Below are 18,134 nucleotides of genomic sequence, written 5' to 3' on the forward strand. Positions count from 1 at the left end.
AGAAGAAGATATGACCATTGTAAATATTTATGCACCCAAAATAGGAGCATCTCAATACATAAGGCAAATGCTAACAGTAATAAAAGGGGAAAGCAACAGCAACACAATAATAGTAGGGGACTTTAATGTCCCACTTTCACCAATGGACAGATCATCCAAAATGAAAATAAATAATGAAACAAGCTTTAACTGACACACTAGACAAGATGGACATAATTTTTATTTATAGGACATTCCATCCAAAAACAACGGAATACACTTTATGTGCTCATGGAACATTCTCTAGGATAGATCATATCTTGGGGCACAAATCAAGCCTTGGTAAATTTAAGAAAATTGAAATCATATCAACTGTCTTTTCTGACCACAATGCTATGAGACTAGATATAAATTACAGGGAAAAAACTGTAAAAAATCCAAACACATGGAGGCTAAACAGTGTGCTACTAAATAACCAAGAGATCACTGAAGAAATCAGAGAGGAAATCAAAAAATACCTAGAAACAAATGACAATGAAAACATGGCAACCCAAAACCTATGGGATGCAGCAAAAGCAGTTCTAAGAGGGAAGTCTATAGCAATACAATCCCACCTCAAGAAACAAGAAAAATCTCAAATAACCTAAAGCAATTGGAGAAAGAAGAACAAAAGAACCCCAAAGTTAGCAGAAGGAAAGAAATCATAAAGATCAGATCAGAAATAAAACAAAATTGATAAACCATTAGCCAAACTCATCAAGAAAAAAAGGGAGAAGACTCAAATCAACAGAATTAGAAATGAAAATGGAGAAGTAACAACTGACACTGCAGAAATACAAAGGATCATGAGAGATTACTACAAGCAACTATATGCCAATAAGTTGGACAACCTGAAAGAAATAGACAAATTCTTAGAAAAGCACAACCTTCTGAGACTGAAACAGGAATAAATAGAAAATATAAACAGACCAATCACAAGCACTGAAATTGAAAGTGTGATTAAAAATCTTCCAACAAACAAAAGCCCAGGACCAGATGGCTTCACAGGTGAATTTTATCAAACATTTAGAAAAGAGCTAACATCTATCCTTCTCAAAGTCTTTCAAAATATAGCAGAGGGAGGAACACTCCCAAACTCATTCTACGAGGCCACCATCAATCATCCTGATGCCAAAACCAGACAAAGATATCACAAAAAAAGAAAACTACAGGCCAATATCACTGATGAACATAGATGCAAAAATCCTCAACAAAATACCAGCAAACAGGGCTTCCCTGGTGGCGCAGTGGTTGAGAGTCCGCCTGCCGATGCAGGGGACACGGGTTCGTGCCCCTATCCCGGAAGATCCCACATGCCGCGCAGCGGCTGGGCCCGCGAGCCATGGCCGCGGAGCCTGTGTGTCCGGAGCCTGTGCTCCGCAACGGGAGAGGCCACAGTAGTGAGAGGCCCGCGTACAGCAAAAAAAAAAAAAAAAAAAAAAAAAAAAAAAAAATACCAGCAAACAGAATCCAACAGCACCTTAAAAGGATCATACACCATGATCAAGTGGGGTTTATCCCAGGGATGCAAGGATTCTTCAATATACGCAAATCAATCAATGTGATACACCATATTAAATTGAAGAATAAAAACCATGGGATAATCTCAATAGACGCAGAAAAATCTTTTGACAAAATTCAACACCCATTTATGATAAAAACTCTCCAGAAAGGCATAGAGAGAACCTACCTCAACATAATCAAGGCCATATATGACAAACCCACAGCCAACATCATTCTCAATGGTGAAAAACTGAAACCATTTCCTCTAAGATCAGGAACAAGACAAGGTTGCCCACTCTCACCACTATTATTCAACATAGTTTTGGAAGTTTTAGCCACAGCAGTCAGAGAAGAAAAAGAAATAAAAGGAATCCAAATCAGAAAAGAAGAAATAAAACTGTCACTGTGTGCAGATAACATGATACTATACATAGAGAATCCTAAAGATGCTACCAGAAAACTACTAGAGCTAATCAATGAATTTGGTAAAGTAGCAGGATACAAAATTAATGCACAGAAATCTCTGGCATTCCTGTACACTAATGATGAAAAATCTGAAAGACAAATTATGGAAACACTTCCCATTTACCACTGCAACAAAAAGAATAAAATACCTAGGAATAAACCTATCTAAGGAGACAAAAGACCTGTATGCAGAAAACTATAAGACACTGGTGAAAGAAATGAAAGATGATACAAAGAGATGGAGAGATGTATCATGTTCTTGGATTGGAAGAATCAACATTTTGAAAATGACTGTACTACCCAAAGAAATCTACAGATTCAGTGCAATCCCTATCATACTACCAATGGCATTTTTCACAGAACTAGAACAAAAAATTTCACAATTTCTATTGAAACACAAAAGGCCTGAATAGCCAAAGCAATCTTGAGAAAGAAAAATGGAGCTGGAAGAATCAGACTCCCTGACTTCAGACTATACTACAAAGGTACAGTAATCAAGATAGTATGGTACTGGCACAAAATCAGAAATATTTATCCATGGAACTGGATAGAAAGCCCAGAGATAAACTCACACACATATGGTCACCTTATCTTTGATAAAGGAGGCAGGAATATACAATGGAGAAAAGACACCTCTTCAATAAGTGGTGCTGGGAAAACTGGACAGCTACATGTAAAAGAATGAAATTAGACCCCTCCCTTACACCATACACAGAAGTAAACTCAAAATGGATTAAAGACCTAAATGTAAGGCCAGACACTATAAATCTCTTAGAGGAAAACAGGCAGAACACTCTATGACATACATCACAGCAAGATCCTTTTTGACCCACCTCCTAGAGAAATGGAAATAAAAACAAAAATAAACAAATGGGACCTAAGGAAACCTAAAAGCTTTTGCACAACAAAGGAAATCATAAGCAAGACAAAAAGACAACCCTCAGAATGGGAGAAAATATTTGCAAACGAAGCAACTGACAAAGGATTAATCTCCAAAATATACAAGCAGCTCATGCAGCTCAGTATCAAAAGAACAAATAACCCAATCCAAAAATGGGCAGAAGACCTAAATAGACATTTCTCCTAAGAAGATATACAGATTGCCAACAAACACATGAAAGGATGCTCAACATCGCTAATCATTAGAAAAATACAAGTCAAAACTACAATGAGGTATCACGTCACACTGGTCAGAATGGCCATCATCAAAAAATCTGCAAGTAATAAATGCTGGAGAGGGTGTGGAGAAAAGGGAAGCTTCTTGCACTGTTGGTGGGAATGTAAATTGATACAGTCACTATGGAGAACAGTATGGAGGTTCCTTAAAAAACTAAAAATAGAACTACCATATGACCTAGCAATCCCACTACTGGGCATATACCCTGAGAAAACCATAATTCAAAATGAGTCATGTACCGCAATGTTCGTTGCAGCTCTATTTACAATACCCAGATCATGGAACCAACCTAAGTGTCCATTGACAGATGATTGAATAATGAAGATGTGGCACATATATACAATGGGTTATTACTCAGCCATAAAAAGAAACAAAATTGAGTTATTTATAGTGAGGTGAATGGACCTAGAGTCTGTCATACAGAGTGAAGTAAGTCAGAAAGAGAAAAACAAATACTGTATGCTAACACATATATATGGAATCTAAAAAAAAAAAAGGTTCTGATGAACCTAGGGGCGGGACAGGAATAAAGACGCAGGTATAGAGAATGCACTTTAGGACACGGGGAGGGGGAAGGGTAAGCTGGGACGATGTGAGAGAGTGGCATGGACATATATACACTACCAAATGTAAAAGAGATCATTAGTGGGAAGCAGCTGCATAGCACAGGGAGATCAGCTCCGTGCTTTGTGACCACCTAGAGGGGTTATATAGGGAGGGTGGAAGGGAGATGTAAGAGGGAGGGGATATGGGATATATGTGTACATACGTACACATAGCTGATTCACTTTGTTATAAAGCAGAAACTAACACACCATTGTAAAGCAACTATACTCCAATAAAGATGTTTAAAAAAAATGAATATACTCTATGCTCCATGATTCTGCTTCTCATCATCCATTGCACAGGGAGAAATATACAAGGGTGATCACTGTTTTTAATAACAAAATGTCATAGACAGTGTAAGGATACATCAATAGAAATATGATTTAAATAATATGTGGCACACACAATATAATTAAATAGTTAAAGAGAAATCTAGAGCTATATCTATTATGAATAGATCTCAGAAATATATTGAGTGAAAAAGCAACACATAATATGTGGCATTACTTATGTACAGAAAACATGCTTGCATATAAAGAAATATATATATGTGGATAGATATATACCTATTTAAAAGAATTTTACCGAAAAATCTTGAAGGATGTATACCAAATCAAAATGGTAAAAGAAGAGAAATTGGGTGGAACTCAAAGAGAACTTTAGCTTTATCTATAACATTCTGAAAAAAATTTTTAAAGAAAATATATTTATGTGTAACTTTTTAAGTAAAACTGAATTTCAAAAACTATATATAAATTAGACTATCACATATTTAGTTATTAGCCCATATTTGGGGAAAGAATATATGTATCATATTATATATCATTGCATATATAGACATAGCCCTCTTTGTGTAATACAAACTGTGTTCTTGACGTGTTCTCTGCAGGTATGACCCCAAAACAAATCAATGGAGCAGTGATGTTGCTCCTACAAGCACCTGCAGGACAAGTGTTGGTGTGGCTGTGCTTGGAGGCTTTCTCTATGCTGTGGGTGGCCAGGATGGAGTGTCTTGCCTCAACATCGTTGAGAGGTGATTTTTTAAAGTCATTTTCAGTTTTTTTAAAGAAACAATTTAGGACACTAGGGATTCACTATTCAGTAGATTTCCCATGGGCTTTAAGGAAAAAGTTTTCAGTTAACTTTAAAGTCTAGGAAGATGAAAGATATAACCCAATTTTTAAAATTATGTGTTACACTGACTGAGCCTAACATTGAAGTGTTGGAATCATATTTTATTTTATTTTATTTATTTATTTTTTTTTTTTTGCGGTACGCGGGCCTCTCACTGTTGTGGCCTCTCCCGTTGCGGAGCACAGGCTCTGGATGCGCAAGCTCAGCGGCCATGGCTCACGGGCCCAGCTGCTCCGCGGCATGTGGGATCTTCCCGGACCGGGGCACGAATCCGTGTCCCCTGAATCGGCAGGCGGACTCTTAACCACTGCGCCACCAGGGAGGCCCGGAATCATATTTTAAATTTCATTTTATATATGATATCAAGAATACCACTTCTGAAATCTGTTCTGATTTTTTCGCCCAGTAATTGGAATGACTTAGCTCAGACTTCCCCCAGAAAAAAATGATTAAAGCAATAATTCTTTGTGTAGCATACCTTATCAAGACTCCAAGGTATTTTGTATGTGGATTCTCATTAATTCTTTAAGTTTTTATTTGTTTGTTTATTTTGGTTGCGCTGGGTCTTTGTTGTGGTGTGCAGGATCTTTGTAGCAGGGCTTCTCTAGTTGCGGCGCGCAGGCTCTGTAGTTGAGGCATGCCGGCTCTCTAGTTGTGGTATGTGGGATCTTAGTTCCCCAACCAGGGATCAAACCCAGGCCCCCTGCATTGGGAGCATGGAGTCTTACCCACTGGACCACCAGGGAAGTCCCTGGCCCCTCTGATTAATTCTTGAAGTATACTTGGGGAAATCTTGGTGGGTTGCCATGATTTACTGTATACTTTTTTTTTTTTTTTTTGGTCTGCATTGGGTCTTCGTTGCTACACGTGGGCTTTTCTCTAGTTGCGGAGACTGGGAGCTACTCTTCCTTGCCGTGTGCAGGCTTCTCATTGCAGTGGCTGCTCTTGTTGCAGAGCACGGGCTCTAGGCGCACGGGCTTTGGTAGTTGTGGCTCGCAGGCTCTAGAGCACAGGGTCAGTAGTGGTGCATGGGCTTAGCTGCTCCACGGCATGTGGGATCTTCCCAGACCAGGGCTCGAACCCGTGTCCCCTGCATTGGCAGGCGGATTCTTAACCACTGCGCCACCAGGGAAGCCCCTATATTTTTACAAATTAGTTAATTTTGGTGAAATAGATTGTTTTTAATTTCTTGCCCTGTCATTTTTTTATCATTCTATCTTAGAGATTACGTTTTGGAGTCTCATGCGCTATGATTACTGGCAACAACATACTATACTTCATTCTCACTTCTTAAAAAGAGATAAATTTTTGAAATAACATTTACTAGTTGGGTTACCATATTTAAGTAGAATTTAACTCTGTCTTAGAGATAAAGTTGCAGGTAAGTCTTGAAAGCAGTGCCAGTTCCTTTTTATCTGTCTGGCAAGAAACGTATTTCTTCACTTTCAAACTTCTATGCAAGAGGATTCTGGGAAAATAATAGCACCAACAGCATAATTTTTTAATCTCTCCAAATTCACACATAAAAACAGAGCAATAAACAGAAAAGCTATAAAATTACAGGCAGGGACTTCCCTGGTGGCACAGTGGTTAGGAATCTGCCTGCCAGTGCAGGGGACACGGGTTCAAGTCCAGGTTCTAAAACATGAATTCTGGGAGTGGGGGAGGGGGAAAGAGAATAGAGGAAAAACCTGTAGAAAAAAGGAGACTTTTTAAAAATATGAAAAAGTGGTCCAGTTGTTAAGACCCCACACTTCCATGGCAGGGTGCATGTGTTAGATCCCTGGTCGGGGAAATGAGATCCTGCGTGCTGCGTGGCACGACCAAAAAATAAAAAAATACAAAATAAGTAAACAAAAATTCAAAAAAAAATTTAATAAGTGTAAGTGTCTAGGGATGCACACGCAGCTGATAAAACTATAAAGAAACGCAAGGAAGTGATTACTGTAAAAGTCAGGATAATGGTTACCCTGCTTGGGGGAAGGTTTTGAGATTGGAAAGGGACACGTGGAAGGGCTTCCAGTGTGGAAGGCAAAGTTATTTTTCTTGGCCTGGATGGTGGTTATAAGTACACTTTCCTTATAATAACTTATTAAACTATACATACGTTCTTGTGTGGCTTTCTGTATCAATATTTAATTTTACAATAAAAGGGTTTAAAAAGTATGCAAAGGCTTTTGCTTCAAAGTAGAATGCAATAGGTAGTGACAGCCATCATTCCCACTGCAACAACTAGGAAAAAATGACAAAGTACAAATATCATATTTTTAAAATCATCAGAGACATGTAGAAGTAACAAGGACTAGATGAGCTAAGAGTCCACTGAAAAAAGAGCCCATCTTATGTGAGCTGAGATCATCAGCTATTTTCTTCCCAAAAACATTTGCCAAGTTTTCACATGGGTTGAATACTGGACTTGGTCTAGGCAGAGGGGTTCTCCTGGAGGAGTATAAATCAGTGGAACTTTTGACAATCATGTAGGCTGGCATGACAGATTGGATTCTGTAATATACTTTTGTTTTTCCCAGTGGGATGTTTGCTGAGTGCTGGGGTAGCACAGGAAAGTAGTGGACCAGGATAAGTGAAATCTCTTGCAATCTTAACAGTGCTTAGAAGATGAAGTCCTACTATAGGGAGGGGCCTGCAACAAATACAAGACATCTCATCCTTGAGACATTTAAAAACAAAGGTGGACTGAGTCTAACTAAAGCTCAATTCCTTTTTTAAAAAATATTTTATTGGAGTATAGTTGATTTACAATGTTGTGTTAGTTTCAGATGTACAGCAAAGTGAATCTTTATACATATACATCTATCCACTCTTTTTTAGATTCTTTTCCCATATAGGCCATTACAGAGTATTGAATAGAGTTCCCTGTGCTATACAGTAGGTCCTTATTAGTTACCTGTTTTATATATAGTAGTGTGTATATGTCAATCCCAATCTCCCAATTTATCCCTCCCCCCAACCTCCCCCTGGTAACCATAGGTTTATTTATTTTTTTCTTATTGGTGTAAAATTGCTTTACAATGTTGTGTTAGTTTCTGCTGTACAATGAAGTGAATCAGCTATGTGTATACCTATATCCCCTCCCTCTTTGATCTCCCTCCCACTCCTTCCCCCCATCCCACCCATCTAGGTCGTCACAGAGCACCCAGCTGAGCTCCCTGTGCTATACAGCAGGTTCCCACTAGCTATCTGTTTTACACATGGTAATGTATTTATATGAAACCTAATCTCCCAATTCGTCCCACCCTCCCCTTCCCTTGCTGTGTCCACATGTCCTTTCTCTATGTCTACATCTCTATTCCTGCCCTACAAATAGGTTCATCTGTACCATTTTTCTAGATTCCACATATATGCATCTATATACGATACTTGTTTTTCTTTCTGACTTACTTCACTCTGTATGACAAACTCTAGGCCCATCCACATTTCTACAAATGACCCAATTTCATTCCTTTTTGTGGCTGAGTAATATTCCATTGTATATATGTACCACATCTTCATTACCCATTCATCTATCGTTGGACATGTAGGTTGTTTCCGTATCCTGGCTATTGTAAACACTGCTGCAGTGAACACTGGGGTACATATGTCCTTTTGAATTATGGTTTTCTCAGGGTATATGCCCAGTAGCAGGATTGCTGGGTCATATAGTAGTTCAATTTTTAGTTTTTTTAAGGAACCTCCATACTGTGTTATCCATAGTGGCTGTATCAATTTACATTCCCACCAACAGTGCAGAAGAGTTCCCTTTTCTCTACATACTCTCCAGCATTTATTGTGTGTAGATTTTTTGATGGTGGCCATTCTGATGCTGTGAGGTGATACCTCATTGTAGTTTTCATTTGCATTTCTCTAATAATTAGTGATGTTGAGCATCTTTTCATGTGCCTCTTGGCCATCTGTATGTCTTCTATGGAGAAATGTCTATTTATGTCTTCTGCCCCCTTTTTTTGTGTGCGTGTGTGGTATGCAGGCCTCTCACCGTTGTGGCCTCTCCCACTGCGGAACACAGGCTTCGGACGCTCAGGCTCAGCAGCCATGGCTCACGGGCCTAGCCACTCCGCGGCATGTGGGATCTTCCTGGACTGGAGCACGAACCCGTGTCCCCTGCATCGGCAGGCAGACTCTCAACCACTGCGCCACCAGGGAAGCCCCTTCTGCCCATGTTTTGATTGGGTTGTTTGTTCTTTTTAATAGTGAGCTGCATGAGCTGTTTATACGTTTTGGAGATTAATCCTTTGACCATTGATTCGTTTGCAAGAATTTTCTCCCATTCAGAGGGTTGTCTTTTCGTCCCGTTTGTAGTTTCCTTTGCTTTGCAAAAGCTTTTAATTTTCATTAGGTCCCATTTGTTTATTTTTTTTTTTATTTTTATTTTTTGCTGTGGTACGCGGGCCTCTCACTTTTGTGGCCCCTCCCATTGTGCGGCACAGGATCCAGACGCGCAGGCTCAGTGGCCATGGCTCACGGGCCCAGCCACTCCGCGGCATGTGGGATCCTCCCGGACCGGGGCACGAACCCGTGTCCCCTGCATCAGCAGGCGGACTCTCAACCACTGCGCCACCAGGGAAGCCCCCATTTGTTTATTTTTGTTTTTATTTCCATTACTCTAGGAGGTGGATCAAAAAAGATCTTGCTGTGATTTATGTCAAAGAGTGTTCTTCCTATGTTTTCCTCTAAGAGTTTTATAGTGTCCAGTCTTACATTTAGAACTGTAATCCATTTTGAGTTTATTTTTGTGTATGGTGTTAAGGAATGTTCTAACTTCATTCTTTTACATGTAGCTGTCCAGTTTTCCCAGCACCACTTATTGAAGAGGCTGTCTTTTCTCCATTGTACGTTCTTGCCTCCTTTGTCATAAATTAGGTGACCATATGTGCATGGGTTTATCTCTGGGTTTTCTATCCCGAACCATTGATCTATATTTCTGTTTTTGTGCCAGTACTATACTGTCTTGATTACTGTAGATTTGTAGTATAGTTTGAAGTTGGGAAGCCTGATTCCTCCAGCTCCATTTTTCTTTATCAGGATTGCTTTGGCTATTCAGGATCTTTCGTGTTTCTGTACACATTATAAAATTTTTTGTTCTAGTTCTGTGAAGAATGCCATTGGTAGTTTGATAGGGATTGCACTGAATCTGGAGATTGCTTTGGGTAGTATAGTCGTTTTCACAATATTGGTTCTTCCATCCAAGAACATGGTATATTTCTCCATCTGTTTATGTCACCTTTGATTTCTTTCATCAGTGTTTTATAGTTTTCCGAGTACAAGTCTTTCGCCTCCTTAGGCAGGTTTATTCCTAGGTATTTTATTCTTTTTGTTGCGGTGGTAAATGGGATTGTTTCCTTAATTTCTCTTTCTGATTTTTCATTGTTGGTGTATAGGAATGCCACAGATTTCTGTGAATTAATTTTATATCCTGCAACCTCACCAAATTCATTGAACTCCAGTAGTTTTCTGGTGACATCTTTAGGATTTTCTATGTATAGTACCATGTCATCTGCAAACAGTGACAGTCTTACTTCTTCTTTTGCAATTTATATTCTTTTTATTTCTTTTTCTTCTCTGATTGCCATGGCTAGAACTTCTAAAACTATGTTGAATAAGAGTGGCGAGAGTGGACATCCTTGTCTTGTTCCTGATCTTAGTGGAAATGCTTTCAGTTTTTCACCATTGAGTATGATGTTTGCTGTGCGTTTGTCATATACGGCCTTTATGTTGAGGTAGGTTCCCTCTATTCCCATTTTCTGGAGAGTTTTTATCATAAATGGGTGTTGAATTTTGTCAAAAGCTTTTTCTGCATCTATTGAGGTGATCATATGGTTTTTATTCCTTAATTTGTTAATATGGTGTATCACATTGATTGATTTGCATATATTGAAGAATCCTTGCATTCCTGGGATAAATCCCACTTGATCATGGTGTATGATCCTTTTAATGTGTTGTTGGATTCTGTTTGCTAGTATTTTGTTCAGGATTTTTGCATCTATGTTCATCAGTGATATTGGTCTGTTATTTTCTTTTTTTGTAATATCTTTGTCTGGTTTGGTATCAGGGAGATGGTTGCTTCATAGAACGAATTTGGGAGTACTCCCCGCTCTGCAATTTTTCAGAAGACTTTGAGAAGGATCAGTGTTATCTCTTCTCTAAATGTTGGATAGAATGTGCCTGTGAAGCCATATGGTCCTGGACTTTTGTTTTTTGGAAACTTTTAAATTACAGTTGCAATTTCTTTACTTGTGATAGGTCTGTTTATATTTTCTAGTTCTTCCTGGTTCAGTCTTAGAAAATTGTACTTTTCCAAGAATTTGTCCTTCATCGTGGTTATCCATTTTATTGGCATATAGTCGTTTGTAGTAGTCTCTTATAATCCTTTGTATTTCTGTGGTGTCAGTTGTGATTTCTCCTTTTTCGTTTCTCATTTTATTGATTTGAGTCCTCTCTGTTTTTTTCTTGATGAGTCTGGCTAAAGGTTTATCGATTTTTTTTTATCTTCTCAAAGAACAAACTTTTAGTTTTATTGATCTTTGCTATTTTACTTGTTTCTATTTCATTTATTTCTCTTAGAAAGAATAAAAAATAAAGATATAGATGAAACAACAACCAGAAGGTAAAACAGAACCACAATAGTAAAAAAGAGGAAAAAAAAAGCAGAAAAGGCCTTGGCTCGGGGGGGCGGGGTTTAGGTGGTGGGTGGGGCCTATGCTTAGGACCCACAGGGCCAGATAAGGCCCTGGCGGGGTGGGGGCTTAGGCTCAGTGCAGCAGCAGGGGCCCAGGAGTGCCTCTGGCTCTGGAGGGTGGAGGACCAGGTCCAGGACCCCAGCAGGCTCCCTGGGCCCGAGAGGGCAGGGGAAATGCTAGGCGAGTTCCCCCCCGATCCTCCAATCCCTGGAGGGCCCCACCCCATTGGCCTCTCTTCTTCTTCCCCCTCCTCCCTCCTATGCCCCTAGGACCCACAGATCCAGAGGGGGCCCCAGAAGGCAGGGGACCAGATCAGAAAGCCCAACAGGCTTTCCGGGAGCAAGTGGGCAGGGGAAACGCCCTCTGTGCCTCCCCGATTCTCCAATCAAAGAGGGCTTCGGGGCTTCCCTGGTGGTGCAGTGGTTAAGAATCTGCCTGCCAATGCAGGGGACACGGCTTCAAGTCCTGGTCCGGGAAGATCCCACATGCCGTGGAGCAACTAAGCCCGTGCACCACAACTACTGAGTCTGCACTCTAGTGCCTGCGAGCCACAACTACTGAGCTCGTGTGCCACAACTACTGAAGCCCGTGAGCCTAGAGCCCATGCTCCGCAACAAGAGAAGCCACTGCAATGAGAAGCCCACGCACTGCAACGAAGAATAGCTGCAGCTCGCCGCAACCAGAGAAAGCCTGCATGCAGCAACGAAGACCCAATGCAGCCAAAAATAAATTAATTTATAAAAAAAGAGGGCTCCTCCCCATCCTCCTCTCCTCTTCTCCCCCTGCCTCCCTCCTACGCCCCTAGGACCAGCATGGCCCGGAGGGAGCCTCAGAGGGCGGAGGACCTGGCCCGGGAGCCCTGCAGGCTTCCTGGGGCCCGATTGGGCAGGGGAAATGCTAGACTTGCTTCCCCCGATCTCCAAGCCCCCCAAGGGTTCCTCCAGGTGTGGGAACCCCTTCCCCCTCCCAGCCACCCTTCAGGGGCGCCAGTCCTGTCTGGCCTCCACTTCTTATCCCCCCTTACTCCCCCCACATCCTACCCGGTCTCTCAGGGGTTCCTCCCATCTCTTTGGGCATCGAGGTCCCCCACCAGGGTCCGGTCAGTGCCCAGCCAGTGCCCTAGTTGTAGGGAGACGCGAACTCCGCATCCTCCCCTGCCACCATGTTGACTCTGCCCCATAAGTTTATTTTCTACATCTGTAACTCTATTTCTGTTTTGTAGATAATTCCATATGTAGCCTTTTTTTAGATTCCACATATAGGTGATATCATGATATTTGTCTTTGTCTGACTTCCATCAGTATGACAATCTCCAGGTCCATCCATGTTGCTACAAATGGCATTATTTTGTTTTTTATGGCTGAGTAATATTCCATTGTATATATGTACCACATCTGCTTTATCCATTCATCTATTGTTGGACATTTAGGTTGTTTCCATGTCCCAGCTATTGTAAATAGTGCTGCAATGAACATTGGGGTGCATGTACCATTTTGAATTATGTTTTTCTCCAGATATATGCCCAGGACTAGGATTGCTGGATCATATGGTAGCTCTATTTTTAGTTTTTCAAGGAACCTCTATACTTTCTCCATAGTAGCTGTACCAGTTTACATTCCCACCAACAGTGTAGGAGGGTTCACTTTTCTCCACACCCTCTCCAGCATTTATTGTTGTAGATTTAGATCTTTCGCCCATTTTTTGTTTGGGTTGTTCGTTTATTTGATGTTGAGCTGCATGAGCTGTTTGTGTATTTTGGATATTTTCTCCCATTCTGAGGGTTGTCTTTTCGTTTTGTTTATAGTTTCCTGTGCAAAAGCTTTTAAGTTTAATTAGGTCCCATTTGTTTATTTGTGTCTTTATTTTCATTACTCTAGGAGGTGGATCGAAAAAGATCTTGCTGTGATTTGTGTCAGAGAGTGCTCTGCCTAGGTTTTCCTCTAAGAGTTTTATAGTATCTGGCCTTACATTTAGTTCTTTAATCCGTTTTGAGCTTATTTTTGTGTATGTTGTTAGGGTATGTTCTAATTTCATTCTTTTACATGCAGCTGTCCAGTTTTCCCATCATCACTTATTGAAGAGACTGCCTTTTCTCCATTATATATTCTTGCCTCCTTTGTCATAGATTAGGTGACCACAGATGCATGGGTTTATCTCTGGACTTTCTATCCTGAACCATTGATCTATATATCTGTTTTTGTGCCAGTACCATATTATTTTGATTACTGTAGCTTTGTAGTATAGTTTGAAGTCAGGGAGTCTGATTCCTCCAGCTCCGTTTTTCTTTCTCAAGATTGCTTTGGCTATTCGTGGTCTTTTGTGTTTCCACACAAATTGTAAAATTTTTTGTTCTATTTCTGTGAAAAATGCCATTGGTAATTTGATAGGGATTGCATTAAATATGTGGATTGTAAAGCTTAATTCCTGATTGGATTGAGGTGTTCAACATTTCACCGTGTCTGCCTAATATAAGAAAGAGTGGGGCTTTCCTGGTGGTGCAGTGGTTGAGAGTCTGCCTGCCAGTGCAGGGGGCACGGGTTTGTGCCCCGGTCCGGGAGGATCCCACGTGCCGTGGAGCGGCTGGGCCCGTGAGCCATGGCCGCTGGGCCTGCGCGTCCGGGGCCTGTGCTCCGCAACAGGAGAGGCCACAACAGTGAGAGGCCCACGCACCGCAAAAAAAAAAAAAAAAGAAAAGAAAGAGTGAATCCATTGTTTGGGGCATAGGTGTTGTCAATGCAGGGTATAATATCAATTTCAGTTTCTAGGATTCCATCATTTTTTGATAATGCCCAGCATACAATTAAAAAATATATGAGACACATAAAGAAACAGAAAAATGTGGCCAATAATTGAGAGAAAAAGTAGACAACAGAAGCCGACTTATAGATAATCCATATTTGGAGTTGACAGAAAAAGACTTTAAAATAAGTATAATAAATACATTGAATAAAATAGAGGAAAAGATCAATGGGTAAAAAGTTGGAGAATTTTAATATAGGGTTGGAATCTAAAAATAAGATGTAGATTTCTACAATTGGAAAATATAGTATCTAAAATGAAGAACTCATTGAATGAGATTAAATAGACAGAGTAGAAGTAGACTGGACACACAGCAGAAGACAGAGTTAGTAAACTCAAAGCCAGGTTAATAGAAAATATCCAAACAGAAGAACAGAATGTAAAGAAGAGACCATAAGCAACTCAGGGAACACAAATAGACTAACACAAATGTAATTGGAGTCCCAGAAGGACAATAGCAATAAGAGCAGAAGCAATATTTGAAGACAGAATATTTGGCTGAGAATTTTCTAAAAGTGATGAAAAATAAACTTTATTCAAAGTGCATGAACCTCAAGATACCTTTACTGACTAACCATAACCTTTCTCCAGGGCCTCCATTCTGCAGCACTTATATCTCTGCTTCTTTCATCTCCGTGAGTTACTACATTCTCAGAATATGTTTGGAGGTTTTTCCTTAAGAATGTGCTCTGTCTCCCCAGCTTGCTTAAGAACAAGGGCTATTTTTAGTATTATTTATTTTATATCCTGTAATATTGATATAGTTTGCTGTACAATACTTAATATACTAACAGAATTTTTCACCTATGTAATAAAATGCCCAGCACAATTCCAAGTGATTTTTGTCATATTTATTTCTGAACACCAATAATTTATTAGTCAGGGCTCAGTTAAAAAAAATGGAAACCATATCAGCTATTTTAGTAAAGAGAATTTAACATTAAAAAATTGGCTAGCACATATTGAAGGGCTGAAAAAAAAAAAAAAGAAAAAAGGACACTGAAGTAACTGTAGGAACCCTAGGTCTGGGAAGACGAGGAAAGAGATTAGAGTTATTAGAGCCTAGAAGCTTGGAGGAGAGGTCCCACAGAATTAGGACCATCAGCACCTGAGGAGAGGGTGCCCTGACCAGCTGTGACTCACATCTCCATGGAGGGTTATCTGCCTGGCTGGTTATGGAAGGCTGTATTTGCCAAAGATGGTTACAATACCTGACATCTCACATGCTCTTCATACAATTTGACTTTGAAACTCTTTATTGAGAGATGAGGTCTGTGTTTGCTCCCTCGAATTTGGGCTGGCTTATCAGTATGGTAGTAGCTCTATGTGACTTGCGAGGCTAGGTCATAAAAGGTGATACATCTTTCACTTGTATCTCTTGGGGCACTCACCTTTGAAGCCTTGAGCTGTCGGAGGTCACCATGCTGAGAGGAAGCCCAAGTAGTCTACATGGAGAGACCCTGAGGCTACATGGAGACATGCCTAGCCAGTGCCCAGCTGCTTCAGCACCTGGCTGTTCCAGCTCCAGCCACAATTTGACAGCAACCACATGAGACACCTGAGCCAGAACTTCCCTGTGAAGCCCTTCCTAAATTCCTGATCCATGGAAACATAAGAATTAGTAAAATAATTATTGTGGAAAGTCACTGAGTTTGGGGTGGTTTGTTACACAGCAGTAGATAACCGGAACACTGGTACTGTTATCTCAGGAGCTCAGAGGAGCTGCCTCACAGAGCTGTGACTGAAACGTCCAACAAGGGTACCTTTGGAAGTGCCAGAAAAAGTCTAGAAACTGAAATTAACTGCTACTGTCAGAGTGAAAGGCCAATGTTGAGACAATATTGACAGGGTTCGCAAGCAAACAGAAAGTGTCTAGTCCTTCCTTTTGGCAGAATCTAGTAGAGAGCCAGCTTGGCAAAGGAGAAATGTAGTTTTCAGAGTTCTAGCCCCAGTGTCGTAAGTCAGAGTACTGATAACTATGTAAAATATGTTAGATTCTCTCTGTACATTTGACCTTAGCAAATCTATGTATCTAACATATCTTTAGCATAATTTCATACCTTATGGAAAAGGCTTCACTTAATAAAAACATGCGTGCAGTCTTTGGTTTCTCTTACCGCAGGTATGATCCAAAGGAGAACAAGTGGACTCGGGTGGCTTCTATGAGTACCAGGAGACTAGGCGTGGCTGTGGCTGTGTTAGGAGGGTTCTTATACGCTGTAGGTGGCTCTGATGGGACATCTCCACTCAACACAGGTTAGTCCCTTCCAAAGTCAGTCTGGTTTCCCCAAAGCAATACATTTTTCTTAGGAGAGTCCCCTTACAAAAAGTATAAAAAGTCCATGTTATCCTATCATTTATTAAGAAAATTATTTTCCCTCTAGGAGAGTTCAACTGTTAGCTCTTCCTCAGCTCCTTCTGCAGTCATAGTCTACTAGTATATTCCCAAAGTATTTCTTTCTCCCTTCATTTCACAAGTTGCTAGGAATTTATAATGAATAAAACAACTATTTTCTTAATATTATTTCCCTCCCCCCAACCATCTTTCCTTAAAAAACAAATAAAATCCTCTGTATTATAATCTAAAAATAAATAAAAACTTATAGTCAGGGCTTCCCTGGTGGCGCAGTGGTTGAGAGTCCGCCTGCCGATGCAGGGGACACGGGTTCGTGCCCCGGTCTGGGAAGATCCCACATGCCGCAGAGCGGCTAGGCCCGTGAGCCATGGCTGCTGAGCCTGCGCATCCAGAGCCTGTGCTCTGCAAGGGGAGAGGCCACAACAGTGAGAAGGCCCGCCTACCGCAAAAAAAAAAAAAAAAAAAAAAAAAAAAAAAAAAACTTATAGTCATAAACTGGTTTATAGTCTAATCCTGTCATTTAAAGATAAGGAGAGATGCCACGAGTCACCTAGCTAATAAGTCATATAGCCAGAACTAGAACTAGGTACCTTGACTCCAACACATGCCCTTTCCACCAACCATACCTAAAAGAAATCAGTCCCTGATGAGAATATAGTAATATTGTCCAAAGGTAGATGATTCCTTCTCAGAAGCAAAAATCAGAGTGCTTATTGAAAATATATGTTATCACAAAGCAAAGTAGCTATGAAGAAAACTAGAGGTGAAAGGAAATGATTGCATGGTCACTTACTGGTTTTTCTTTTCCCTGCAGTGGAGCGTTATAATCCTCAGGAAAACAGATGGCACACCATAGCCCCTATGGGGACCCGGAGGAAACACCTAGGCTGTGCAGTGTATCAGGATATGATCTATGCTGTAGGAGGTAGAGATGACACTACAGAGCTTAGCAGTGCTGAGAGATACAACCCCAGAACCAACCAGTGGTCTCCAGTGGTGGCTATGACATCCCGCCGTAGTGGAGTAAGTGCCCGGCTACTGAAAACTTTGAAAAGCAAAAGCACCAAGAGAGGGCTGTGCAGAAGGAGAAGTCTGATCTGTAAAGTATAATACAATGGGACAGTGAGGAGATGCACTGTATAGGCAAAACAACCCCTGTCACTTTTGTACTGGAAAAAAAAGTTAATTTTTTGATTACTATTATCTCAAGAAGTTAAATATCTTATATCCAATCATATCTTTAATTAGAGAATTATTTTTATGATTTATTTACTTTTATTGAAGTATAGTTGATGTATAATATTATGTTAATTTCTGCTGTACAGCAAAGTGATTCAGTTATACATATATACATTCTCTTTTAATATTCTTTTCCATTATGGTT

General features: G+C 40.4%; 1 protein-coding gene across 2 annotated transcripts in view; it reads left to right on the forward strand.

The window, feature by feature from the left end:
• KLHL20 (kelch like family member 20) overlaps positions 1-18,134 on the forward strand; it is a 77,479-nt gene that overhangs the window by 54,818 nt on the left and 4,527 nt on the right. For both annotated transcript variants that reach the window (XM_081254576.1, XM_081254577.1), the window contains 3 exons: positions 4,659-4,802; positions 16,517-16,650; positions 17,565-17,773. In XM_081254576.1, coding sequence (XP_081110702.1) covers positions 4,659-4,802; positions 16,517-16,650; positions 17,565-17,773 — 487 coding nt within the window. The remainder of the gene's footprint in view (positions 1-4,658; positions 4,803-16,516; positions 16,651-17,564; positions 17,774-18,134) is intronic.

Source organism: Mesoplodon bidens (assembly GCF_964165515.1).
Source record: "Mesoplodon bidens genome assembly, chromosome: 2".
In the NCBI taxonomy this organism is placed as follows: Eukaryota; Metazoa; Chordata; class Mammalia; order Artiodactyla; family Ziphiidae; genus Mesoplodon; species Mesoplodon bidens.